This window comes from Medicago sativa, chromosome 3 (genome assembly GCF_051527215.1).
Source record: "Medicago sativa cultivar Bolivia chromosome 3, Bolivia_mono, whole genome shotgun sequence".
NCBI classification, from domain to species: Eukaryota; Viridiplantae; Streptophyta; class Magnoliopsida; order Fabales; family Fabaceae; genus Medicago; species Medicago sativa.
Genome location: NC_140751.1, coordinates 101174286 through 101201717, shown reverse-complemented (window position 1 = coordinate 101201717; position 27432 = coordinate 101174286). Strand labels below are relative to the sequence as shown.

At 35.4% G+C, this 27432-nt stretch overlaps 3 protein-coding genes and 1 pseudogene across 4 annotated transcripts; 2 read left to right on the top strand and 2 right to left on the bottom strand.

Annotated features, from left to right (window-relative positions):
- Positions 1-370: 370 nt before the first annotated feature.
- Positions 371-6721, bottom strand: LOC146942974 (uncharacterized). The gene is made up of 2 exons (XM_085750072.1): positions 5317-6721; positions 371-522 (listed from the first exon to the last, which is right to left on the bottom strand). The coding sequence occupies exons 1-2, from the start codon at positions 6719-6721 to the stop codon at positions 371-373; spliced, it is 1557 nt and encodes a 518-aa protein (XP_085606198.1).
- Positions 6722-13198: 6477 nt separating this feature from the next.
- LOC146942973 (WEB family protein At1g75720-like) lies at positions 13199-15291 on the top strand. The gene is made up of 2 exons (XM_085757075.1): positions 13199-13720; positions 14588-15291. The coding sequence occupies exons 1-2, from the start codon at positions 13565-13567 to the stop codon at positions 15083-15085; spliced, it is 654 nt and encodes a 217-aa protein (XP_085613201.1). The 5' UTR covers positions 13199-13564; the 3' UTR covers positions 15086-15291.
- A 3582-nt stretch (positions 15292-18873) lies between these two features.
- Positions 18874-22039, bottom strand: LOC146942972 (uncharacterized; annotated as a pseudogene).
- Positions 22040-22817: 778 nt separating this feature from the next.
- Positions 22818-27163, top strand: LOC146942971 (transcription factor E2FC-like). 2 transcript variants are annotated; one of them, XM_085757074.1, is made up of 14 exons: positions 22818-23235; positions 23866-24055; positions 24157-24201; positions 24292-24377; positions 24526-24614; positions 24712-24766; positions 25619-25671; positions 25755-25805; positions 25890-25938; positions 26023-26088; positions 26166-26242; positions 26388-26586; positions 26690-26765; positions 26871-27163. In XM_085757074.1, the coding sequence occupies exons 1-13, from the start codon at positions 23155-23157 to the stop codon at positions 26750-26752; spliced, it is 1104 nt and encodes a 367-aa protein (XP_085613200.1). In that variant the 5' UTR covers positions 22818-23154; the 3' UTR covers positions 26753-26765; positions 26871-27163. The 2 variants fall into 2 exon arrangements, with proteins under 2 accessions (XP_085613200.1, XP_085613199.1); XM_085757073.1 differs by having other exon boundaries at positions 26690-27163.
- The last annotated feature ends 269 nt before the right edge of the window (positions 27164-27432 follow it).

Genomic DNA, 27432 nt, shown 5'->3' with positions numbered 1-27432 from the left:
GAGCGCCGCCGCACCGGAATTAATCTTTTTTTTTCTTTTCAAAAAAACCTTTTACGTCAAAACGTTCTTCCCTCTCTTCTCTGCTCGGACTTGGTATTGGAGTTTCAAAACATAACACGATCAACCTAAATCTAAGACTAGCATACCACACAAGGACAAAATCGATTACCTCTGTTTGATTTCGATCTGGACGTTGTTGGTGCTAAGAGCTTCGACGAAACCCTCCTTTTTCTCGTTTACCTGCTCCGATCTGGTCCTGTGTTGGTAGCTTAAAGCGGCGCCACTCCTTCTTCAGTTCTGTTCTCTGATTCCGGCTTGTTTATTCCTCTTCGGATCTGTTGTTGTTGCGACGTTGAAGCTCCGTTTCTTCTCAAACAGGTTCTGCTACGTTCTCTTGCATTCGACCTTCCTCCTTCGGATCTGCTTCAGCTCCTCTTCGTTCTTCTTTCTCTGTTTCGTTTTCAGCTTCGGTATTGTATGGTGATGGATTACGAGCTTCTGTTTTGCTACTCGAAAATGGTGCTATGTTGTAGGTTTTATTATGAATGAAGGTTTAAGGATTCAGTAGTATTGGTTTATGAGTGTGATGACAATTTTTGAGAGTTTATGTGTTGTTGGTGTATGAATTGATGAGATACTGTGTTAATTAGGTATGTGTGTTACGACTGAGAAGAGGAGAAAAATGGCTGGAACTTGTTGGGGTGTTCTTCGAGGAATTGGGAAAAAATGGTGTTTGGATCCATTTCCTTGGGTCTGCCGATTTGGAAAATGTTTGTGTGGGAGTAAGTGCAGCCTCCCCTCTCCAATGATTGGGAGTTATTTATAGTGACACATTAGGTTAAGAGGGATAAATGGACAGATGACAAAAAAGCCCTTGAAGAAACTTGGAGATAAAGGAAAGAAATAGATGCTTCTTGGACCAACTATAACTTGACACATGGACTGAAGACCAAAGACTAATAATAAAATACTTAAGACTAATAAAACAGAAATGTGATTAATTACTACAATAAAAGCGAAAATTAAAAAGAAATGAAATAAAAAGAGATTAATAAAAAGGGGACGAACAAATAAAAGATTTTAACTAATTAAAAATATAAATAGAAATTCTAACTAATTAAAATACGAATGAAAAGTTTCTTAACTGCTTAAAAAAAATACGAATAAAAATTCTAACTAATTAAATGCGAATAAAACGGTTTTAATTGTGCAAAAGATACGAATAAAAAAAAAAAAAAACCAAGAAAAGTGGTCAAAATTTGGGGTATGACAGATGCCCCTATTTAAGTTTCTTCGTCACGAAGATTTGAAAGAAAACTTTTAAATCGATGGGTCGAAGAGACTTAAATACTAAGTATACCGAATTTTGACCAGTTGAAAAGCTGAGAATGCAATGAATATAATGATATGAATGCAAGTGATGCAAGTATGAATGCAAAGACGACAAAAATAAACTGACTGGGGGAACGAACTGATAAGTTTCACTGGGGAGAAAAGACTGTCTATTACCGACTTTCGTGGTAAAGACGAACATACAGAAGATAAAGCTTGAACGGAACATAAAGCTCAGACGGAAGATAAAGCTTGGACTGAAGATAAAACTCAGACGAAAGATAAAGTTTGAGACGGCAAATAACGCTTGAGACGAAAAATAAAGCTTAAGACGGAAAGTAAAGCTTGTCCATTACCGACAGCTTGTGGTAAGGACGAAAGTACAGAAGATAAAGCTTGTCTATATTGATTAGTATTGATAAAGTGATTATTGGATGGGATCTACCACCTGAACACAAATTGATTGGTGACATTCATGAATTAAACACCTTGAGGATGACCTTTTTATGTATTGGATTAGTGACGCCTCTTGAACATAAGTTGGGGACGACATATTAAGGGAATGACAGGTAAACACAAGCTGTCCGTGGTTTGGGACTGACCTTTTGAAGCAAAATAAATGTTTGCGAGAATCCACTCGGCTTTTAATGAAAGGTTTGCGAGAATCCACTCGGCTTTTGATGAAGGGTTTGCGAGAATCCACTCGGCTTGTGATGAAAGGTTTGCGAGAATCCACTCGGCTTTTGATGAAAGGTTTGCGAGAATACACTCGGCTTTTGATGAAAGGTTTGCGAGAATACACTCGGCTTTTGATGAAAGGTTTGCGAGAAAACACTCGGCTTTTGATGAAAGGTTTGCGAGAATACACTCGGCTTTTGATGAAAGGTTTGCGACAATACACTCGGCTTTTGATGAAAGGTTTGCGAGAATACACTCGGCTTTTGATGAAAGGTTTGCGAGAATCTACTCGGCTTTTGATGAAAGGTTTGCGAGAATACACTCGGCTTTTGATGAAAGGTTTGCGAGAATACACTCGGCTTTTGATGAAAGGTTTGCGAGAATCCACTCGGCTTGGTGAAGGGTTTGCGAGAATCCACTCGGCTTGGTAAGAATTTGCGAGAATCTACTCGGCTTTTGATAAGAGGTTGCGAGAATCCACTCGACTTTTGATAAGTTTGCCGGAATCCACCGGGCTTGGTAAGAGTTCGCCGGAATCCACCGGGCTTACAGTGAATGACATCTCTGGACCAGACACACTGGGGTAGACGCTTTTATGAGATACAGTTGAAATAAGACACGAGGTGGTAAATGCAATCATGTATGAATGATATTTGTATGCATGCAATATATGCAAGAATGTTTATATGCATGAATATATGTATGAATGAACGTATGAGTATATGAATGTATGAATATATGACTGTATATGACAGGTGAACTTGATGAAACAAAAGAGGATAGGTAAGATGAGAGATGGACCGACACCGCAGTACAACCACTCGGCAATATTCATTGGGGATAACATTACTGGAGATGAGTTAAACACTGTCAGGGTAAAGCTCATACTCAGACCACTGGTGGGGGAACAACCCATAACCACACCACTGAAGGGAGAATGCCCCATAATCAAACCGCTTGGAGACAGAATGCCCCATAATCAAACCACTTGAGGGGAGAAAGCCCAATAATCAATTCTCTTGGGGAAACAGCTCATCAATCAACAATTTGGCAGAAGTCGCCATCTCTAAGGGATAAAATACATTAATCAAGCCACAGATGGGAGACACCGTCAATTAAACCATAGGCAGGAGTCGCCATTCATCAAATCACCGGCAAAAGTTGCCATTTCTCGGGATAAAACCCATCAATCAATCATTCTGGCAGAAGTCGCCATTTGTAAGCAAACACAAAGTGCTTTCTTTCCATTCGACCCACTTGAACTGTGATGCCTCTGTCCTTGTGTTTTTTTTTTTTTTTTGTTCATTTTTTGTATTGGTTTTTTTTTTGAATCCCTAATTTTTGCCTGGACCGCCCTTTCGGGTTTTCAATCCACCGGGAATATACTTCTTTTTTGTTTGCCCCTAATTTTTTGCCTGGACTGCCCTTTCGGGTTTTCAATCCACCGGGAAGCTCATTTTTGCCCAAGCCGCCCTTTCGGGTTTTCAACTTAGCGAGCTTTTTTTTTGTATTCTTCTTTTTTTTCTCTTTTTTTTTTTTTTGACAGAGGTCATCTCACAGCTTTTGGTCATGTTTACCTTGCAGAGTTTAACTGTCCTTGAGACGAATGTTGATGTATGTTTCTACTACTCATAAGTTCAAAGAAGATGTACCTGTTGTTTATGCTTTTCAAAAGACAATTAAAAAAAAGTTTTAAATTTTTGCTTTGAGTATTCACATCAAAAATAGAAGAAAATTATGCAAACAGAATAACTGAGAATTTCAAATAAATGGGCACAGGCTCAAATTAGATGTAAATGGAGTGGTGGCATGCCAAAGGCGTGGCTCCACAGATTTTAAAAGTTTTGGAAAATGGTAATTATATGGAAAAGGTACATTGAACACAATAACCGCTATGCTCTCTAACAACTTTGAATTTCAATGTTCTGAGCTTTTGATTTGCAGATGTTTCATATAGAAGGTCCTTTGACAGTTAAAAATGCCCCAGATGAATCATATCTGATTTGATGCAGTTACCTTGTCATAAGTCGGAAGTCTTTTGTTGGTTGAAGTGCCCCAAGTGAGTCATGCCCGACCAGATGCAGTTACTTTGTCACAATCCTTAACTTTTGCATAGGTCGCCCTTGCGGGTGTCAACCTATCAGGATAAGCACATTTTTTTTTTATCATTTTTTTTTATGTCTCTAACTTTTGCATGAACCGCCCTTTCGGGTTTTCAGTCCATCGAGACGCTCTTTTTTGCCTAAGCCGCTTTTTCAGGTTTGCGACTTATCGAGCTTTTCATTTTAACAAAGTATTTCTTGACTGCAATGGCATTCACAGGACATACAAGTTTGTTACCATTCTTCGTAATTAGGCACTCCTTTGCCCCTGGAATCAGGTAACACATTTTTAGCACAAAGCCACTTTCTTGACTTTCACGGGGACGAGCCTTCTTTGTCAAATACTTGCTTTATCCTTTTGACATAACTGTACAGGGCACATTGCAATAACACTTTTAAATTCAATCCAGCTTAGCTTTCATTGGAATTCCTGTTGACAGAACTTTGACCTCCATGTGGGGCACTGCTTTTATATTGTATATTGAGGGATGGTGGGGGGGTTGCCCCTGTTAAAGTGTGCACTTGAAGTACAATATCCCTGCAGGCAGATGGAAGCATCTCGTGCCAGTCTTTGTACATGAAAGTCCTCTTCTGGACAATCTTTCTTGATACTTGCAGCTTCGACGGCCAAAATGCCCCAGTAGGCAATATATCACATTTAGGAAACTTTCATCCTCCTTTTCTTCAGTTTCGAACACAGAGAACTCAAAGTCGAGAGAGAGCATATGGTTAAAGTGTTCAACGGGTTTATTAATGCATGATTTGATTATTGATATAAACATTATGATTATGCAGGTATGTGAAAATGATTTAAAGAAAGAGAATTTTTTTTTTGGTTTTTTGTATTACCATTTTTCCAGAAAAAGCACAAAATAAAACAAAGTCGAGATCGAGACGACCTTTTAATTAATGATGAAAATACATAAAGCAAAAAGCCCTAAACAAGTTCACTTCCGTCTCGGGGGGACGAAAGGATTTTTTTTTGAAAAACATAAAGCAACAAACAAACATATTAATTAAACAGATGAGTAATAGAAATAAACATCAGCAAAGACCCAATTCCAGCTAAACATTCCATGCACCAAGATCCGATAGCGGATTAACTTGCATATTCAAATTCAAAACTCTTCAAAAGGTATGAGATTTTTCTGGATCAACTTCTGAACTATCTTCTGCAATGCACAACAGTGCTCAATATCATGACCTGGTGCCCCTTGATGGAAAGCACAAAAGAGGTCGGGTCTGTAACGGGCCGACAATTTTGCTGGCATTGGCAGAGGTGCCTTGGTATAGACCAAATTCCTTTCAAGCAACTTTGGAAGCAGCTCCGCATACGTCATGGGAATAGGATCAATCTGTTTCCTTGAAGTTCGTTGTCGAGGCTGTTGTTGATTTTGCTGAAACTGGGGTTGATAACCCGAATTTTGCAGAGCATTTGTGACAGGCATAACAGCGGCAACATGGTGATAAGCCAGATACTGTTGTTGAGGCTGACTTTCTGCCACCCTCATTTCCTGGTCTTCTTCTTCTGAACCATTAATGGGAACAATTTCTTTGATCAAATGTCCTTTTCGAACCCAATCTTCAATACGCATGCCCGCGGTCATCATATCCATGAAATCGCCAGATGCACTTGCAAGCATATGCTCAAAATAGAACGGATCCAAAGTTTCCAGGAAAATCTCGGTCAACTCTTTCTCTTCTAGACGTGGACGGACTTGTTCAGCGAAATCTCTCCAACGTTGGGCATAAGCTTTGAAGGATTCATTATCATTCTGAGTCATGGCCTGCAGTTCCTTTCTATTTGGGGCCAAGTGCAAGTTGTAATTATATCGCTGAACGAAAGCCTCACACAAATCACTGAAAGTTTTGATATCATCCTTGCTCAGACCCATGTACCATATCAGTGCAGCACCAGTCAAACTATCTTGGAAACAGTGGATAAGGAGTTCATCATTACCTACTTGAGCAGACATCTTTCTTACGTACATTACCAAATGAAGCTCAGGGCAAGTATTCCCTTTGTACTTCTCAAAATCAGGGACCTTGAATTTGGGTGGTATAACGACATTGGGAACCAAGCAAAGGTCATAAGCATTTTTCCCAAACAGTTCTTTCCCACGGAGAGCTTTCAATTCCATCTGTATTCTGTCAAACTTTTCTTCTAGTTCAGATATCCGGTCGTATGCAACCACATTTCCTAAGTGATAGATCGGCCCAGGGCCCTGTTGAGTAGTATGAATCAAAGGAGTTGAGTAGGTCATAGCGGCTTGAGGGATCAAAGGACCCGATTGAGAGATAGGCTTTGTCTGTTGCACAAGAGGAGTTTGAACCTTAGAGACACCGGGATGGAATACTTCACCAGAACTTAAGGGTGTGCTCCAAAGATAACCTTCCAACATAGCATGTTGAGGAGTACTAGCAAACACTGTTGAAATCGGAGTTGTGGAAGCAACCGTCTGAGCTTGAGTACTGACAATAGGAAGAGATGATGGTTGACTCTGTGCAACCGTAATCAAAGACACTAAGTTCCTCAAAATCTCATTTTCGGCCCGGAGGGCTGTCACCTCTTCACGAAGCTTGTGGTTCTCTTGTTCAAAATGATCCATTCTGATTTGCCTGAGTGTTGTAGATGCGAGTTGACTGATGAAATGACCTTTTGTAGAAAGAACCAAAGTATGAGACACATGCTAGAAACTATGAATGCTAAATGATGCATGATATGCTTATGCAAAAATGTACAATTTTTTTGTTATCGAAGGATTTGTCAAGGCGAATTGTAAACATTACAGATGAACATGGTTTTATTTGAAAGTTTGTAATAGTTATCGCAATCGGTTCCTTTTTCAAGAGGTAAGAACGAAACCAAGGACAAAGTTCATTAACAAAAGCAAAAGCTTAGTTAAGATTTTTTTTGAAATTGTATTGCTTGGTGTTTATTCTTACAAGGTTCATACCTATGATGTTTACAAAAAAACTTGGCTAGATCCTTCAACATTTTTGAATGGATGAAAAAAAGGTTTATGGATGAATGCATGTATGTATGATTATGCATGGAAAGTATACAATGTTGGAGCTTAGGAACAACAACGCCATTTGGTAAGAACTATGGTTTCCAATTGCACAAGTTACAAGGGTTCTACCAAGGTTCCCGAATTACAACCGCCACAGAACTTTATCGGATACCGAGACAACACCCGGTCCAACAACGTTCGTAGGAAAGTCTAGTTCGAGTGTAGCATTGCAAGTAGACTAACACCGAGACATCACCCGGCTTAGCCACCGCACTACATCCTAAAAAAGGCCAAGATGGGTTAAGGGTTACTAAAGGTCCTTAGCGTTCAACGGAAACTTAAAAGCAATAGAGTCTAAGCGTGACAACACCCGCCGACATATATCACTTTAAGCTCCTCCGCTAAGTGTGGTTATCTCACGTGTGACAAGACACGAGAATACTCTCGGTATGCCACTATGAGTTTACCACTCCTATCTTATGTTTCGCTCAAGCCCGGGTATAGAGCTTATTTTCTCACCCCTCACGTAACAAAGTAAAAATATATACAAAATAATAAAGCATAAAAGATAAAGGAAGAAAGGTGGGTTTAACCCGCATAGGACCCCCAGCGGAGTCGCCATTTTTGTAGACCAAGATTTTCGGGTGTCAAGCCATTGATTGGACTTGAACCTTCAATCTACCGGACTTGCTCGGTTTTATTCTTGGGAAGGGAAAAAGAGATTGAAAAACCCTTTTTGGATCCGGGGGTTGGTTACGATTCGGGAAGGTGTTAGGCACCCGCGTCGTTCACGGTACTCCGTGAGAACCTCTTTCTAACTTTATTTTTATTTGGAAAATTATTGCTTAAAGTATAAGTGAAAGAATGGAGGGAGAAGAAGTTGGAGTTTTTCGTTATTTTTATTTGATCGATTTGAAAGGATTAAAGCCTCTGCCTACGTACCCTTAAAGGGATCAAAACCGTCGTAGTTCACTCTCAAAAATGTTTTTGTGGGTTAGGTTGATTTTAATTTGATTTTGAAAATGATTTTGAGAAGGATTGCGAGACCTCAAGGTATAGAAGAATAAAATTGGAGTGAGGTTGTTTCATTTTATTTGCGAAAGATAGTCTAAGTTTGATTAAAGTTCAATTAGGAATTTGATTTAAGAAAATAAAGGGAAAACAACTTGGATTTGGATCCAAGGTTTATTAAGAAAACTAATTTGACTTTTGCTCATTTGATTTTTGAGATAAAAAGGTTTTGCTAAACTAACGGTAAATTAGCGTAACGATGCGAAAAAAATAAAGCAAGCGTAAAGCGATAAATAAAGTGATAGTGTCGGTGCTTGTGTCGGTGTGTGCATTTACTACGCTATTACATACCATCCTAGGGGCATTCTAAAGCAAGAAATAAAAATGCGCGAAAGTAAATTACATCAATCCCTAAAATACACACTAATGTCATGAAAATTAAATAAATTGCAATGGAGAAGAAAATGCATGAGATTATACTAAAATTTAAAGCAAGCCTAATATGATGAGATGATAAGAAATTTAAAAGCATCATATACTAGGATAAAATGCAATGATGTTAAGATTTTTAAAGTAAAGCATGAAATAAAGATTGGAATATTAAAGCAAAATTAACACAAGGTAAAACCACATAAAAGGATAAGCTACCGAATAAAGTATAAGACATGAAGATACTACAAAGATGCACGAAATAAAAATTTAAACCACTTAACGACCCTAAAAAAAAAAACATGATACGAAAGTTAAAACATTAAAATGCATGAATTATAGTCAAAAATAAGATGCATGAGACACGGATTAAATCTTTGAACAAAATTGAATAAAAAAACATGATATGAAAAACGGTTTCGAACTAAAATGCCAGAAACATGACCATATTTGAATAGAATGCATGATAAAACTTTCTATGATATAAAGATTATGTGATTTGAAATGCATGAAAACAATTACTAGGATTTAAGCAAATTATACCATAACAAAACAAAATACGTGATGTGAAGAGATTTACTCGATTTAAAAATGCAGATAATGATTTTTTATTTTTTTAAAAAAAAGAGTATGACACTTAAAATGTCAAGTGAAAATATATGAAAGCAGTGCAATCAAAGAACAAGATAACAAGGAGCAGGGAGTGTGCAGACAGTATACTGGGGGGGGGGGGGGGGTTTGGAAATCAAAATTGTAGTGATACAAATAACAGGAATGCAAATGGGCCTTAGCAAACTATTGCAGCAAATCAGAAAGGGCTTGGGTTTGGGTCGGTCCAGGATCCATGGGTTATGGGTCTGATGGGTTAAAAACCCGGTTCGGTTTAGCACCAAATAAAAGGGGTTTGCTGGTTTTCTTCACAAAATGTAAACAAATTGCTCTCCAAACCAGTTCATCGGAAGAGAGAAAGAGGACGAACGGATTTATGACGGTGTGGTGGCTGGCCGGAGCGCCGCCGCACCGGAATTAATCTTTTTTTTTCTTTTCAAAAAAACCTTTTACGTCAAAACGTTCTTCCCTCTCTTCTCTGCTCGGACTTGGTATTGGAGTTTCAAAACATAACACGATCAACCTAAATCTAAGACTAGCATACCACACAAGGACAAAATCGATTACCTCTGTTTGATTTCGATCTGGACGTTGTTGGTGCTAAGAGCTTCGACGAAACCCTCCTTTTTCTCGTTTACCTGCTCCGATCTGGTCCTGTGTTGGTAGCTTAAAGCGGCGCCACTCCTTCTTCAGTTCTGTTCTCTGATTCCGGCTTGTTTATTCCTCTTCGGATCTGTTGTTGTTGCGACGTTGAAGCTCCGTTTCTTCTCAAACAGGTTCTGCTACGTTCTCTTGCATTCGACCTTCCTCCTTCGGATCTGCTTCAGCTCCTCTTCGTTCTTCTTTCTCTGTTTCGTTTTCAGCTTCGGTATTGTATGGTGATGGATTACGAGCTTCTGTTTTGCTACTCGAAAATGGTGCTATGTTGTAGGTTTTATTATGAATGAAGGTTTAAGGATTCAGTAGTATTGTTTTATGAGTGTGATGACAATTTTTGAGAGTTTATGTGTTGTTGGTGTATGAATTGATGAGATACTGTGTTAATTAGGTATGTGTGTTACGGCTGAGAAGAGGAGAAAAATGGCTGGAACTTGTTGGGGTGTTCTTCGAGGAATTGGGAAAAAATGGTGTTTGGATCCATTTCCTTGGGTCTGCCGATTTGGAAAATGTTTGTGTGGGAGTAAGTGCAGCCTCCCCTCTCCAATGATTGGGAGTTATTTATAGTGACACATTAGGTTAAGAGGGATAAATGGACAGATGACAAAAAAGCCCTTGAAGAAACTTGGAGATAAAGGAAAGAAATAGATGCTTCTTGGACCAACTATAACTTGACACATGGACTGAAGACCAAAGACTAATAATAAAATACTTAAGACTAATAAAACAGAAATGTGATTAATTACTACAATAAAAGCGAAAATTAAAAAGAAATGAAATAAAAAGAGATTAATAAAAAGGGGACGAACAAATAAAAGATTTTAACTAATTAAAAATATAAATAGAAATTCTAACTAATTAAAATACGAATGAAAAGTTTCTTAACTGCTTAAAAAAAATACGAATAAAAATTCTAACTAATTAAATGCGAATAAAACGGTTTTAATTGTGCAAAAGATACGAATAAAAAAAAAAAAAACCAAGAAAAGTGGTCAAAATTTGGGGTATGACAAGTTATATCTTTATAAAATTTAACTTTTTTGTCCCGATAAACAATGATTTATTGTCTCAATTTTAAATATGAAGATAAAGTACTACATAATGTCAAAATTCTGAAATGAAATCAAACTAAAAAAATCAAATAATAGCTAAAAAAACTTATTTATATGTAAACCCTGTTAAATAATTTTAAATAAAATGTATCCCGTGCTTGGCACGGGGCGTTACACTAGTGTATAACAATCCAGGGGAATACAATTACCAAACAAAAGGAAGGGACAAGCAGGTTGCCAAATAACGTACACTATATTACTGTTATTGTTTACTAGACCATGACCCGTGCGATGCACGGGTTTATTTCGATTTTAATCCATAAACATCAGATTGACTATATCATTAGTTGTCGACATGTTTAAACAATGAACAAATTTTTTGAAAAAAGTTACCGTATGATGGAAAAGGTATTAATTGGTTTTTAAAAAAGGGAGTTTAATGTTGGATATCATGTAGTGGAAGTCAAATGATAACACAAAAACAGTAAGTGGCTTGGTGGTCAAAATGCTTTGAAGTAACCAACAAAATGTTAAACAGTTCTGATTAACCCTAATCCCGCCTTTTTTGAGGGTTTCGAAAAATATCTATGAAAAAAATTCTCTCCAAAGATTCAAACCCATGATATATTAAGATAGACTTTATGGAAACACACATGTTGTCTGCTGATTGCCAAGGTTTAGAAGCAGTATGGAGAGAATTTTTTTCATAAATATTTTTCAAAACCCTCAAAAAAGGCGGGATTAGAGTTAATCAGAACTGTTTAACATTTATATATATATTAAGATTAAGATAGACTTTATGGAAACACGCATGTTGTCTGCTGATTGCCAAGGTTCAGAAGCAGTACACTTGCAACGTGGTTTGTTTGGTGCTGATTAAAAATGCAATTTAATGGAACTGTTTATGTTTCATAATTTTTCTCCTAAAATTAAATTTGTAATTAATAAAATTAGTCTGAATTATGCAGCTCAATACTTAATTTTTATCCTCTAAGATTTTAAATAAAATTAATATTAATTCGGAGTACGAAATACTAAAACCAAAATACTATAGTACAAAGCAGTTGTGAGTTCCCTTAAACAAATTGTGAATTGAACGTAATTTGATGGATTTATTATTAGTTGGTGAGTCTCTTTCCTCATTTCGAACAGTCTAATTGCTCTTGCAGAAGAATTTCAATGTTCCTCTAAGAACTGCAACTGTTGGATAGCAAGGGCCCAGAAGGTCAGCCCGAAGGATTCAATTTGTGAAACTATTGTCTGTGAAAATATTTATGAAACTTTTTTTTTTTTTTACAATTTATGAAACTATTGATGAAAAAAGAATAATGGGAAAAACTAAGTTGACTGAAAGGCATTTTTTAAGAGCCATGCTAACATGTTAGACACAAGTTAAAAAGTTTTATATTGAAAAGATGACTTTTAAGACCTTAAATATCCAACTTTTAAGAAAAAACTTCTACATTTAGTCTCTTAACTTTATGTCTCAAGGGTACAAGTTAATTTTTCCCTGTTTTAAGTTGTATTGTTAACAAGCGTTCCAAACACTTTTTAAGCATTCTAAAATAAACAATTATTTTTTAAAAAAATTAAATGTTTCGATTTCCAATGCATTGATTACGCATATTTTTCGTAAATACTTTATTACTTATGATTCTTAAATAATGTGTCGGAAGTCCTAGTTAACATTTTCATTTTTTAAATAAATTGTGATACATAAAAAATGGATACTCTAGTTAGCTTGAATATGCTATCATTGTCATATGTAACTAATCACGCAAGGCATTAATCTAATGGAGTTTAGATACCCCACAAAAATTTCATTAGCAAACCCTTTATATCACTTTATGTATATATAACAAGTTTTTGGTGTAAACCCGGGTATCTCTGTGTACATGCAGAGATTAATCTATCAAGTCAGATAGGACTGTGATGAGTGACAACTCACTCGTGATCTTTAGCTAAATTGTCTCTTACCATCTCATCTAAATGTTTTTGGGTTATGTAGAACAAATTTAATCAATAATATAAAAATGTATTTGTACACCGTTGGATAAAAATAAAACCAGTCCTCGTATCTAGCTAGCTATATCGAAAAACACTCAAATTTCACGTTAAAAATAGATAAAGTCTGAAAAAGAATATCGACAAACTAAAATTAAGGTTTCCATTAAAAAGTATCACTAATTAAGAACAAAGGTAGGATAGGTTGCTTGGTAACTTGGCAACCATGCATAGTGGTGTATATTCAATCTTGGGAGCAAAGGAATAAAAGATTCTATACATTGAGTTAGCTTCTCTCTTTGGAAATGCTAGCTTCTCTAAGACAACAAGTCCTATGGTAGTAGTGGGGGAAACAAAAGTTGGCTATGGGTGAAGGGTCCTCTTCAATTCTGTTAAATATAAAACAAAGTTTGGGCAATTTAGGTTAGGTCCAACATAACATAACATAAAATAGGAACAATATCCAAGACAAATAGCATATCCACCCACCGCTTTGGCTCTATTTCTGAGATAGTATAACAGAATTGTTCTAGTGAAGTGGACGCGAAGAAACGAAGCTTCCAATCTTCATACCATATATTATGCCAATTGTCTCCTTTAATATTGTTCATTACTAACTACTACTTATAACCAACCTAATTATCTCATTCTTCTCTCTATCTCTCATAACACAAAGATGAATAAGAAGAAAGAGGGTGTGATGCTGCTCACCAGAAATACAGAGATAGACACAAGGGCGCCATTCAGGTCCGTCAAAGAGGCTGTTACATTATTCGGTGATAAAGTTTTAGCTGGAGAGCTCTATGCAACTGCAACTAAACTCAAACACCAGGTTCTATACACCATCACATCATTCAATTTTATTAGAGTATCAAAATGGTTAGGTTAATTACTTGAATTATTTAAATCACCAATTAAACTTGGATGTGTCACTCTTTGACTTCTCATTTCATACTTGCATGTCAAGAGTCCTACGTTCTGTGATATACGACATTATAATATGTTTGTAAGTGGGGTAGTCCTCGCCTTACAAACCGATTTTGTAAGATTGAGTTACGCACAATCCAAATATTATCCATTAGATGGTTATATTTTATATACTTATTAAAAAAATAATGGCCAAGAGGAATTCTTGGACATTTTAATTGAATACCATCCATCAATAAGATTCTCCTATCCTATGTTACTTTGAAACAGGGTACAAACTACAAGTACAAATTGTCATCAATTTGCAGAGTGTGTCATGTGCTTGCTTGTATTTGTGTCTTTTGCTTTCTTCACCGTCTAATTGAATAAAGGAAGTGAAAAAAAATAAAATATACTCTGCTTTTAATTTTTACTTTTGTCTGTGCACTATATGTAAGTAAATTCATTTGTGTTTTCAATGTAGTCTTACAATATGGTGCGACATGAGTGATAGATATACTCAAATTCTTAATCATTTGGTCAGAAATTTAATTATTGATCCGTAGGTATGTAAAAAGTAAAAACATTAGATTACTGTGTAAGATTAGTATCGGCTCAGATAGCTTAATTTACACACACCAAAATTATTTTGTGCATCTTAGAGAATAGAGATTAATAAGGATTATATGACAATCTAATTTCCTCATCATCACTTGTTTATGGTTTAAAATTTACACTTCCACACATTATTAATAATTTATTGTTGTTTCTCTCTATGTCTTCTAATCTATAGATTCATAATGGAGCAAATGAAAATGGGGTTGATCAGTCTTCAAGGGTTGAAAACGTTACAGCTGAGCTGGAGGAGACACGAGAGAATCTAGAGAAAGCTAAAGAAGAAAGCATGTTAATGGCACATTGTATGTCATCTCTCCAGGAAGAACTCGAACACACGAAGCAAGAGCTCGAACAATTGAAGCAACGCGAAACTGAAAAAAATCAAGTGGAATCATCAGAAACTGAAGATGTGAAGTTTGTTGAGAATTTAACAACCTTTGAAGTGAAAAGTTCAAGATTTGATGAAGAATTAATGATGGAGTTTCAAAAGAAAAGGTATGTGACGTTCGCGAATCCACCGTCCATTTCTCATGTCATGTTACCTCAAGGTCATCAAGGTGTTGAGAAGTTGGAAAGGCACCCTTCTCTTAGGAAGAAGAAGAAGAAGTCATTAATTCCACTTATCGGAGGTATTTTTTCTAGGAAAAAGGGAACTAGCCAAGAAGTTCCATGATGAATGATGAGTTTGTATGAATTTTAGCGAGTATAAGTATGCTATATGCATTACATTACCAGAATAATTACCTAACCGGGTTTTGTATTCAAGTTTCTTTTCTTTTTGAAACAAGTATTTTTGTTTTGTTTTCGTGTGTCATATGTATCTAACTGTCTCTAATAATATTGTGTAAAATGTAGTTGAACTTTGTGAGTTGACGACTAGTACAGTAGCAGAGTAATGAGTATGGATACTTGCATATTGTGGATGTTCCATCCATGCATTATTTAAAAAACTAGACCGGACCGGGACCGGCTGGTCGAATTGGTTGAGTCAAACCTCCGGTTTGGTGAACCGGGCGAATCAAAGCATGGACCAGGCTAATAAATATTTTTTAGTAAACATAAACTAAGAACTGCTGCTAGAAGAATCCAACTTGGGAGAAGGAGATCATAAATGTACACCTTAACAATACAAATGTTTTGGTCGAATAAAATAAACATGGAAAATCAAAATCACTTATGAGTTAAAATCATCTCCATTTTCTATTCTCTAATATAGTTTTGGAAATCTAGACACCTAATATATATTCTACACCTTGACAAAGAAATAAATAAATAGAGTGACGTGATCCTTTAAAAAAAAGAATGATGTGATAAATATGATATGTTAGTGAACTAATGGAAATAGAAAGATAGAGAGAAAATGATGTGTTAAATGAATGTATGATAATTAAACACGCATAAGCATTTACAAAGAAACATTAAATGGATCACATATGTAAACATCACTTATTTATAATTTTTAATAAAAGTATCAATTAATGATTCAATGACTCCAGTAATAATAACTAAAAATAGTCATTGAATAGGTGCCATTAATATGCACTTTAATGTGTGCATTTAAAAAATAAGGGAAATGTTAACTTGTGTCCTTGGGGCATAAGTTAAGGAACCAAAAGTAAAAGTATTTTCTTGAAAATTGTGCATTCAATGCCTTGAAAGTTTCAAAAGTTATTTTTTCAACATATAATTTATTACTTAATTCTATTTTAAGTTCCTTAACTTGTGTCCTTAGGGCACAAGTTAACATGACCCAAAAAATAAATAAAAAGAAATTGCAGAGAGTAACACATAGTCAATTTGAGATAGTGGAATCAACTTTTATCCTGTTTTTTCTTATTTTGACCATAGAACCCGTTAGTTGGTGAAGAGAGAAAAAAAAAATCCTTGTATAGTTGTCGTGCAACTAATAGCCATTCATTTTTTTTTCCTTCAATGTGATCTTAATAAGTTGATGTCTTTATTAAATAAAAAACTCTTTATTAGAGATGTTCAATAACAATGATAAAAAAAAAAAAAGGAGAGGATAGCCACTTTTATTATTTTCTTGCATTTCAAACGATATATTTTTTTGGGTTAATAGGCTTTTACCCCCCTGTAATATAGGTCACTTTTGGTTTTGCCCCCTAGGAAATTTTTTTGTTAGATTCCGTTCTTGTAAAATTGAGATTCTTTGGTTTTGCCCCCTGAGCCAGTTGAGTCAGCAGAATCTCCTATGTGGCACGCTGCGTCAGCAGATTCTGCTGACGTGGCGCGCTGACTGTATAATTATTTTTATTTTTTATTTATTTATTGGGGTACACGTGGCATTTTTTATTATTTTTTTAAAAAAATATTTAAAAAATTGAAAAATTAATAAAAAAAATTTTAAAAAATATAAAGAAATTGAAAAATTAATAAAAAATTGAAGAAGAAAAAAATTCTGGAAAAATGAAAAATTAATAAAAAATTGAAAAAAAATATTAAAAAATTCTGGAAAATTGAAAAATTAATAAAAAAATTGAAAAAAATATTAAAAAATTCTGGAAAATAGAAAAATTAATAAAAAAATTGAAAAAAAATATTAAAAAATTCTGGAAAATTGAAAAATTAATAAAAAAATTAAAAATTCTTGAAAATCGAAAAATTAATAAAAAAACTGTAAAAAATATTAAAAAATGAAAAATAATGAAAAAATTCTGGAAAATAAAAAATTTCTGGAAAAAATTCTTGAAAATATTTAAAAAAAATCGAAATTTTCAAAAAAAATTAAAAAGATTAATCATTTTTAAAAAAAATGAAATTTTTGAATTTTTCATTCGTATTTTTCGAAATTTTGTTTTCAACAATGTCTACTACATTCGTTGATTCATGTGTTCTATTATCGCCCATTATTTTCCCTTTTCTCGACCATTTAAAAATTACAACTAATTAGTATTTCCTGGAATTTTGCCGGTTGTTCTTCTATCGGGTGCAATATCGAACTCTATTAATCTAGCTTTCTCATTCACTAATGTTATGACATGTTGGTTCGTTTTATTTCAATTGCATGTCTTCAAATTTAAACTAGACCTAATACAACCATACAAAACTAAATTTTAAAGTGATGAATGCATATATACTAATCAAAATTTCGAAAAATACGTATGAAAATTTCAAAAATTTCATTTTTTTAAAAATGATTAATCTTTTTAATTTTTTTTGAAAATTTCGAATTTTTTTAAATATTTTCCAGAAATTTTTCATTATTTTTCATTTTATTAGATTATTTTATTTTTTTAATCATTTTTTATTATTATAAATTTTTTCAGATACTTTTTTATTTTGATTAATTTTTCCAGATTTCTTTAATTTCTTTAAAAAAAATTCCAGAATTTTTTAATATTTTTTACAGTTTTTTTATTAATTTTTCATTTTTCCAGATTTTTTATTAATTTTTTGATTTTCAAGAATTTTTAATTTTTTTAAATTTTTTTATTAATTTTTCAATTTTCCAGAATTTTTTAATATTTTTTTCAATTTTTTTATTTATTTTTCGATTTTCCAGAATTTTTTAATTTTTTTATTAATTTTTCAATTTTCCAAATTTTTTTTATTTTTTTAAATATTTTTTTTAAAAAAATAAAAATGCCACGTGTATCCCAATAAAAAAAATAAAAAATAAAAATAATTATACAGTCAGCGCGCCACGTCAGCAGAATCTGCTGACGTCACGTGCCAAGTAGGAGATTCTGCTGACTCATTGGGGTCTGGGGGCAAAACCAAAGAATCTTCATTTTACGAGGACGGAATCTAAAAAAAAAATTTTCTAGGGGGCAAAACCAAAAGTCACCTATATTACAGGGGGGTAAAAGCCTATTAACCCTATTTTTTTTCTCTGTCTAGATGGATAAATTTAGACGAAAGGGATTTTTAAGAATTATAGAGGCAAGACTCACTTAATGACACATTTGTATTTTATATTTTAAAAATTATAGTAATTGAGAAAAAAGAAGAGGATCGTCATGACTCATCTATAAAATATTTTGTTTTTTATTTTGAGTATTACTTTTTCCACCCTATGTCTTTCCTCGCGCGCCATATATTTTTTCCAATTTTACCCTCGGGACATTCCGGATTATATATTCCGGATTGCACCAGTGCACAGAACTGAAACAGATTTGCATGTCATTGTGGTTTTTATCATTTTTTTTCCAATAAATCATTATATATGTTTGTATAAAAGACAATTAACTTAAATATTATATCAAAAAATGATTATATATATATATATATATATATATATATATATATCATTATACCAAAAAAAGTTGAATTTATATCATTACACATTTCACCTAATGATATACATTTCAACTAAACTAATGATATATATCTAATCTATGGCGCCGAAAAATCAATGGGACTATCATCCACTTCAACATTCACACCAGGAGCAGGACCAGCACCAACCCTCTCACCGGGATCAAGATTTTCAACAATGTACTATTCTTCATCTTCTTCTATGACCGCTACACCCGCCGCCCGACTTAGCTCATTATAATCTGCCATCCGGGTGACATATCTATCAGGCCTGGTGTCTGCATCCTCTCGATGGTATTGTCTCCATAGAGCGGAAGTGGGAGGAATCGGACAACCATCCTTCAATTTCAAGGCCATAAAATGGTTGTCATTCACATATGCCAGACATATCAACAGATCGATAGTTGGAGGCGGTGGTGGACCACATAGAGGGAAAAAGGTTTCTGATTTCCCAATGGACAACACAACAACTGTTTGGCTGAATTTCTGTGCGATGAGGAACCCCATATCAGGCAATGTCATCCATTTATCCGGTGGTGCATTGCCAATACCGGAGTAGGATAGAGCGTCTAAGACCTCTTTATACCGCATATTATCATTAATCATCCTCTGATAGCGGCCATTTTCTACACTGATAAGCTCTTTGTAAAGGTTGTACCGAACTAATACGTGATCATCAACAGTCAAGTTACGTAGGACCGCAACTTCTCGAAACCCACAATGGCCATCACCGGGTACATCCGTAACCTTTTCAATAAAGTCATGCATCCAAATTGGGATTTGGTCATTGTGTGGTATGTGGACTTCAACGGGTGTTGGCTTCTTTGGATTTTTTGGAATTGGCTTAGGAGGAGTAGGAGACATGTTGCTTTTCCGTGCACTCTTTCTACTCGTCCCTGTTGACCGTGTTTGTGAACCTTGTGTTTCTTGCTCCTGGGAGTCAACAATCTCCCATAGGGAAGGGGACCGCCTTGTCGATCGAATGCTTTGCTTATCTTTCTTTGGAGCTCTTTTGGTGGTGACCTTATTTGGCGGTGGACGCATAGAGGTGGTTTCCGGTAAAACAAATTGTCGGAATTGTTCTTTCAAATGCACCTTCATGTTGTAATCGGCGTCATTGAACCGGGCCTACAATGTGTAAAAAACTGTCATTATCGTTGTTGATGGAAAACAGTCAGAAACATGCATTCTGTTACCACTACTGATATAGTCCGGATTCTATTTTCCGAACCACATAAGGTAATCCGGATTATAAAATCCGGAACTTCCCGATACACCCCATGCATGAGCCTTAAATGCACTTGCATGGGGCGTAAATGTTACCTCTCCGGATTATATTTTTCGGAACCCATCAACTATGTCCGGAGTATATAATCCGGATTGCGCCAGTACATAATACAGAATCAGAAATCCTGGGCAGAACATAAACAGAGACAATTTTGAGAAAAAATACCTGGAGAATATCCCATTCTGGCAATAGAGAGATGTCTTCTTCTTTTTGAAGCTTCGTGTCAACCTCGTACTCGAACCTCAACCTCTTCCAGTGGGTGTGAATTTCTTCCAAACGGATGGCAGTGCCGTTCTTGATCTTCAAAGCTATCATACACGCACATGAGAATCCGTAAGTGATCAACCTCAAACAACCACATCTAGATTTATCTGTACCAATTACAAGTGCTTTATTGTACTCCAATACGAGATGATGCAAAGCTTTCCTTGAAATGTTCCGGATCAACCTAGACCACAACACCTTGTCTTTGAACCGATGTTCAAGCATGATAATGCTCGTCTGAAACGAAGCATGTATTGCGGTATGTTGCAACTCTAGCATGTCATGAACGGATTTCCAGTTTGTGCTCAAATCACCCATACTACTACTCAGATACTTTTTCACCCGAGCGTGTGCAGATTCAGCCATGTTTGTTGTAGTATTCCCCATATGAAGGTTTTTGTCAACCCAAAACCTCACAAACTTCTCCTTAACCGGATCCAAAATTGTTTTTTCAACATATTCCAAAAACTTGGGAAATTTTGCGCATACAACTTTGAACCGGGTCCAATTATCAATATATGCTTCCTCCGTTTCGGAGTCCACAATATCCATCCATGCAGCCATCACAGTCTTCACCACCGAAGCCGGCTTGATCGCTTCCCCATTCTTGCCTTTGACATCCTTCACTTTGCAATCCAATTTACACTTTGCTCTCACATTTTGTCCAATGTGATATGAGCACAACAGAGTAGTAGCTTTAGGGAAAACCTTTTCCACAACATTGATCAAAGCATTGTCCCGATTAGTGACAACTACTTTGGGATAGAGATCTTTGGAGTGCAACATCTCATGACAGGTCTCAAGAGCCCAATAAACATTGTCTTGCCTCTCAGACAACATATAGGCAAAAGCAATAGAGTATGTTTTCATGGTAGAAGTATTACCGACAAACTCAAGCAATGGAAGACGATACTTGTTTGTCTTGTATGTTGAATCCAACACAAGCACCATGGAGAACGTGTTAAACAACTTGATAGAATCTGGACGTGCCCAAAAAACATCACTGACTTCATCAGAATCATGATACTTCCTACAATGATAAACGTAACCATTATCAACCAAAGACTTCAAGAGATGTTGCATGTCATTCCTCGTACCCCTAATGGACCGCCTATACTTGTAAGTAGCATTATAAACATGTTTGATGGTAGTTGAAGTGGTACGGTTCCTCTTCTTTAAGTTGGTAAGCATTTGCCTCGGAGGAACGTTTGATTCCACCATCTCTTCAAGGTGAACACGTTCATTTGGGTTTAGACGACCGGCGGTTTTATGACCTTTCAACACATCTGTCATGCCATGGTTGTGTTTACCATCACCAACTTTGAGGCTCTAATCACCACCAGTCAACAAATAACTTCTCAGCGTAAACGGACACTCGCATTTAACCGAACCAGCTATCTCACGCCAACTTTTTCTCTTGTACTCGGTGTATGAATCTCCCCTTTCACATATCAAAGTAACAAATGTGTTTCTTCCATTGCCACCATTATCGGATTTACCAATAACAGTGGAAAAACCAAGCTTCCTAGCTTTCTCCCGAACCCACTCCAGCAAATCATGGCGTGTTGCAAACCTGTGTTTGGTGGTAAAATGTTCTCGTTGGTCAATACAAACAGCAACAACTGGAGGAATAGGAGGAAGAGCATCCTCTACTTTCGGGGGTGGTGGTGGGGGATTCTCGGATTTGGCATTTCCGGAATCATGCGCATCTTGAAGTAAAAGAAGCGGCAACACAACAGGAGGTTCATTCTGAGGTAGATCATCATTTGGGGGATCAACAGGAACAACCATGACTGAAAACAGTGTGAAGCAGAGTCAGAAAATGAACACAGTTTCTGCACTGGTACAGTCCGGAACACGTAATCCGGATCACATGAATGCAGTCCGGATTACATATTCCGGAAAAGTACTGCAAAGATCATACAACGTGATCAAATGTTAATCGCCTAAAAATCGACTAGGGAAAGGTTTATATACACATTACCTTTGCATTCAATCGAAAATGATGATGTTAACCCTCCTTGATGGCCAGATTGCTGCTCCAAACCATCATTTCGCCCAAACGGAGTGTTTTTTAGAGGTGTGGTGAGTGTTTTTGATAAAGGTGGTCTGCTTCAGCTAGGTCCTGGAGAACTATATATAACCTAGCTGTCCGGATTACGTTTTTCAGAAAGAAATGACTACTTTTCCCGCCTGGTTTAAATACAGGGCGTGCAGATTTTCTTCTCCGGAATACAACCATTGTGTTTGAATTATGTTTTCCGGATTGTATTTCACCCTGACCAAAGCCATGTTTTGCAAGTCCCATGGGGCAGGGTGATTTCCAAATGCTTTCGGATTATATGATCCGAATATTGTCCGGATTACATAGTCCGGATAAAGGGTATTTTGGTCAAAAAAATAGGGCGCGCGAGAAGGCCATAGGGTGGGAAAAGTAATACTCTTTTATTTTTTAATTTGTTAATGGATGGGTGTAGAGACGAGGGAGAAGGAGGGCGGCCCAGAGAGAATAGGCCCAAAGAGGGAGGGGAGAGAGAGAGGAACAAAAGGCGGGGTGGCGTGTGTATTCGAACTCATACAATACAACACAACAATACACCCACACCGCTTCTTCTTCTTCTTCTTCTGTTAGCTTTGGACAATCTCATCTCATCTCATCTCATTCACATCGCATGACTTATCCTTCCCTTTAAGAAGAAGAGAAAATATTCATTCAATTTTTATTTTTATCGCTGCCTGGCTACCTACGTAATAGGATTTTATTTTAATTTATTTATTTATTTATTTATTCCCCCTCAAATTCAACACTATAGCTTCCTTCCTGCCGCTAAAACCCTCACTCACTCACTCTATTTTAATGAATTAACTGCTACTACTACTAGTGTTGGGTAAATTCATCATTCAATTCATTCATGTCGACTCCAACCGACGATCAAATTCCTCATTTTTCCCAATTCAATTTCACTCCTTTTACTTCTTCTTCTATGTTTCCCGTAAGTCTTCTTCTTCCTTCTTCCTTCTTCAATTTTTATTTATTTCTTTATTTCTTTTATTTCACACACAAGATCGATCGGATCAGATTATTTAACCAAAAATATCCTATCTTTTTTGTACATTAACCTGTTACTTTATTCTTCATGTTTTGCTCCAATTATTATGAATCAACCTAAGATGTTAAGAGATCTCTTCTTCTTTCATGGGTTTCAATCCGACCCTAAGAATGCACCTATGTTATATGGATTAGTCTCTGCGGTTGGGCGCTGAATTTAAAGTGGAATATCAACGATTCATATGATATGCCGCTTGTTAGTTGTTAGAACTGTTCTAGGCACACTTCAGAATTCAGATTAAATCCATTACTTATACTAATTTTATTGGGAGCGACAATGTTACAATTTGTTGGTCTTCATACTTATTGAATCTAACAGTTTTTATTTGAATTCTGTTTTCAGCTCAAGTAACTCTTATAATTATGTTTGCTTATGGTTTAATTTAATTTAATAAATAAATATCAGAATCTACAATAAGTATCCAACAAATATTAGTCAACAATGTGACAAATTATATATTTAATTTCCGCTCATACTTTAAATGCTTGCATTTAATTGAACTGTCTATTGCAGTTAAGTCAAAGAAATGAAATCAATAATGTCAACTTGCACACTAGTAGTAACGTTGAAGCGTTTCCGAGTCAGAGCAACACTGTTAATCTTCCTCCACTTCTTCAAACTGAACCCAACCAAAGAGGAAAGCATAATGGTAAATCAAAAGTTTCAAAAAATTCAAAATCTGCCAATCAGATTTCAAATACAGGTAATTTTCTTTTAGAGTATGATAACGTGCGTTAGTTTGTATATCATTATCTGTATTCTCACATTATTTTTATTTTATGTTGGGTGGATTTTTCCTATCAGACTCTCTGAATTCAGCCACAGTCAATCGTTATGACAGTTCCTTAGGTATGTCCACACTCAAGTGATCTTTTATGACTTTTCGTCATTAATTTAGCTCTTTTTATGACAAACAGTTACATCATGTACTGTTTGCAGGATTGTTAACCAAGAAATTTATCAGTTTGATCAATGAGGCTAAGGATGGTACCCTTGACCTAAATAAAACTGCTGAGATCTTAAAGGTATAGAAATTGTCTTTCATTGTATATATGCTCGATGGTTCGTATTAGCAGGCCTGATTTTGAGCTTCACCTACTAGTGCTTTAATAATACATGTATAATATAATTTAACATTTTTTAATAATAGTAATTTGACATTTGTCTTTTCAGGTTCAAAAAAGGAGAATTTATGACATTACAAATGTTCTTGAAGGAATAGGATTGATAGAGAAAACTTCAAAGAACCATATACGGTGGAAGTAAATATCTAATCTTTTTATCTGGTACTTACTATTGGGTTGATTTTTATCGTGTTTATGAAATGAAATGATAATATATGATGGGCCTTATTCACAGGGGATGTGATGGACTTGAGCCACGAGAACTGGAGCATCAAGTTAAATCTCTAAAGGTTTGTCAATCTATTTTTACCTGTCAGTTGGTTAATATGTATTCCACATTTCCTGCTTTTACGCATCTGGTATGATCGGATGATTAATTAGGATCGTAAACATCTCTACTTAGTTTTTCATAACCATATTTTTTATATACTATTTAGTTTCTTCCAAGTCATAGGTTTCAGGAATCTTATTGTCTTCGTGGTATCATATTTCTTGTCACCGATTAGACATTGCACCTAGGAATCTCCGGTTTGTATACTATAGATGAAATAGAATCTCTCCGAAGTATTTGTTGTTAGCAGTACAGTTAAGGCTGCTGAGGATGATAACAGTGGTCTAAACAAAATACAAGTTACTAGCAGTAAGGTCCAACTTGAGCTACTGAAGACATTATTTCTTGAAGCCGAAAGGAAACTTTTGGGCTGAAGATATATGCATTCTGTAGAACCCTCAAGATTGAAATACTTCTATGTGACTGGTCTCTTTTACATAACAATATATAACATGATGTTTTTTATTTTGTTTGTTGGATGAGGCAGATGCGCAATCTAAATGCTGTTTGATTTGATATCATCATGTTGGAAAATTAACATAGAATGAATGAATAAATAAAATAATAGATGAAACTGTTGTCAAATTACTAAAAATTCATAGTAATGAAATATACGCAATCAGTCTTGGTTCCAATTTTCCCTTTCTTAGGTTCAGGTAATAGAACCTTTAGCCAAACACTCTTTACCCACAAATTATAATAGTAATGTTAAATGCCAAATATGTGTAAAACATATGATACCATTTAGCAAATTAATGCTCTGCAGTATGGAAATTGTTTGGTTCAATTCTGATAATTTGGTCCATTGCAGGATGAAGTTGATAGCTTATATGCCGAGGAATACAAACTTGACCAGTGTATAAGGTTCGCTAGGTGCTTACTAATATCGTTTGAGTTTTATTTTGACTTATCTGTTTTATCTTGAAATTTATCATGTCAATTCTCAGTGAAAGAAAGGAGCTTATAAGAAACCTGGAGGAAGGTGAAAACACCGGGAAGTAAGAACTACTGACAAATTTTCCTTTATGAGTTTTGATTTCTTACTGCTACTTTATGTAATAGTGAGTTTATTTGATCATTAGGTACCTTTTTTTTACCAAAGAAGATATTCTTACCCTTCCATGCTTCCAGGTCCTTTTTCTCCAAGTATTGAAAACTTTGTATAAATATAGTGCATCCATTATTATTACTCACTTTTGTTAACTGTTTTTACAGAATAAGCAACTTATTACAATCAAGGCTCCAAAAGCTAGTTTCATTGAGGTCCCCGATCCTGATGAGGTGGGATTCAACTTATATGGATGTTAAAATATGTTAGTATAACAAGTTTCTTACTGACTTCTCACTCAAATGAGCAGGAATTAGGCTTCCACCAAAGGCAGTACAGAATGATTGTTAGAAGTGCAACTGGACCGATAAATCTGTACCTCTTGAAGTACTTCTCTTCTGCAACATTGCACCCTAATTTTTTTTTCTTTATTACTATGTTCTCTCCGTGCTTATTTGTTAATATCCTTTTTCATTGTTGGTTTAAAGTCCGTATTTCATGTGTCTCTAACCGATATTTTATATGCTTGTAGCAAGCACGACCACAAGTTTGAGGGTGTGAGTGCCAAGCAGGCAAAGTTAGAAGATCCATCACGGAGTAGCAACGGCTGCAGAATGGAGGGTGTGGGATTATTAGAAAACCAAGGTTTTCAGAAAAACCCTTCTGGGAGTTTAAGTTCGCTTGACTCAGAGGCTTTTGGAATTCAACAAATTACTCCTACGGATTTGGATGTATGAATAGAACCTCTAATGATTAATTAATAACCAAAAAACTGCAAAATAAAAATGAAATTTTAGGCCAAAGTTTTCATTCATTTTATTTGTATTTTTGCAGGTTGATGGTGATTATTGGTTTCAATCAGATCCCCAAGTTGGCCTAACAGAATTGTGGGGGTAGAAATATTTTCTAAGTAATCTTTCATTATATGAACTCTATTCTTGGGTTTATCTCTATTGAGGATACAAATTGACCAATTTGAAGGCCTGGTTTATAATGCTCTTTCCTCTTTGTTCAGCACAAGTGCAGTTGGCTCAGATAGATAAACTTCTCAGTTCTCAACGATTAGTTCAACTGCGATATCGCATTTGCTTAGAGTAGGCATCGCTGACATATATGGTCAATATATGTAAATGTTAGGCTGCTGATTGTTGCATATGACACAAAGGGTTCATTTCAAACTGTAAATGTTAGTTCTTTTCTTTGTTGAACATGCAGTTGCTTAACTGGCTAGGACTGCCGAATATCATTAGGGAAGCAGAACAATAGAAAATAAACATAACTAAATTACAATAAGTTTATTTTGTTTAATGTTGTACTTTTTTTTTTTTGGTAATTCATGGTGGCTGAAAATAAGAAGAAAGGATGGAAGATGAAAGTCAAAGGAAAGAATTGAGTTCGGGATAGAAAGGTACAATAGCAATCGAAAAAATAGATGAAGAAAAGTCCATTATGTTTACGCCACCTCTACCTCGAGGACTGGTGAATCAACTATCTTGTTACCTCAGCCAAACAAGATAAAAAGTTTAGTTTTAATTTTCTGTGTGATCTCTTAGTTTAATACTGTAATGTTCTACGGT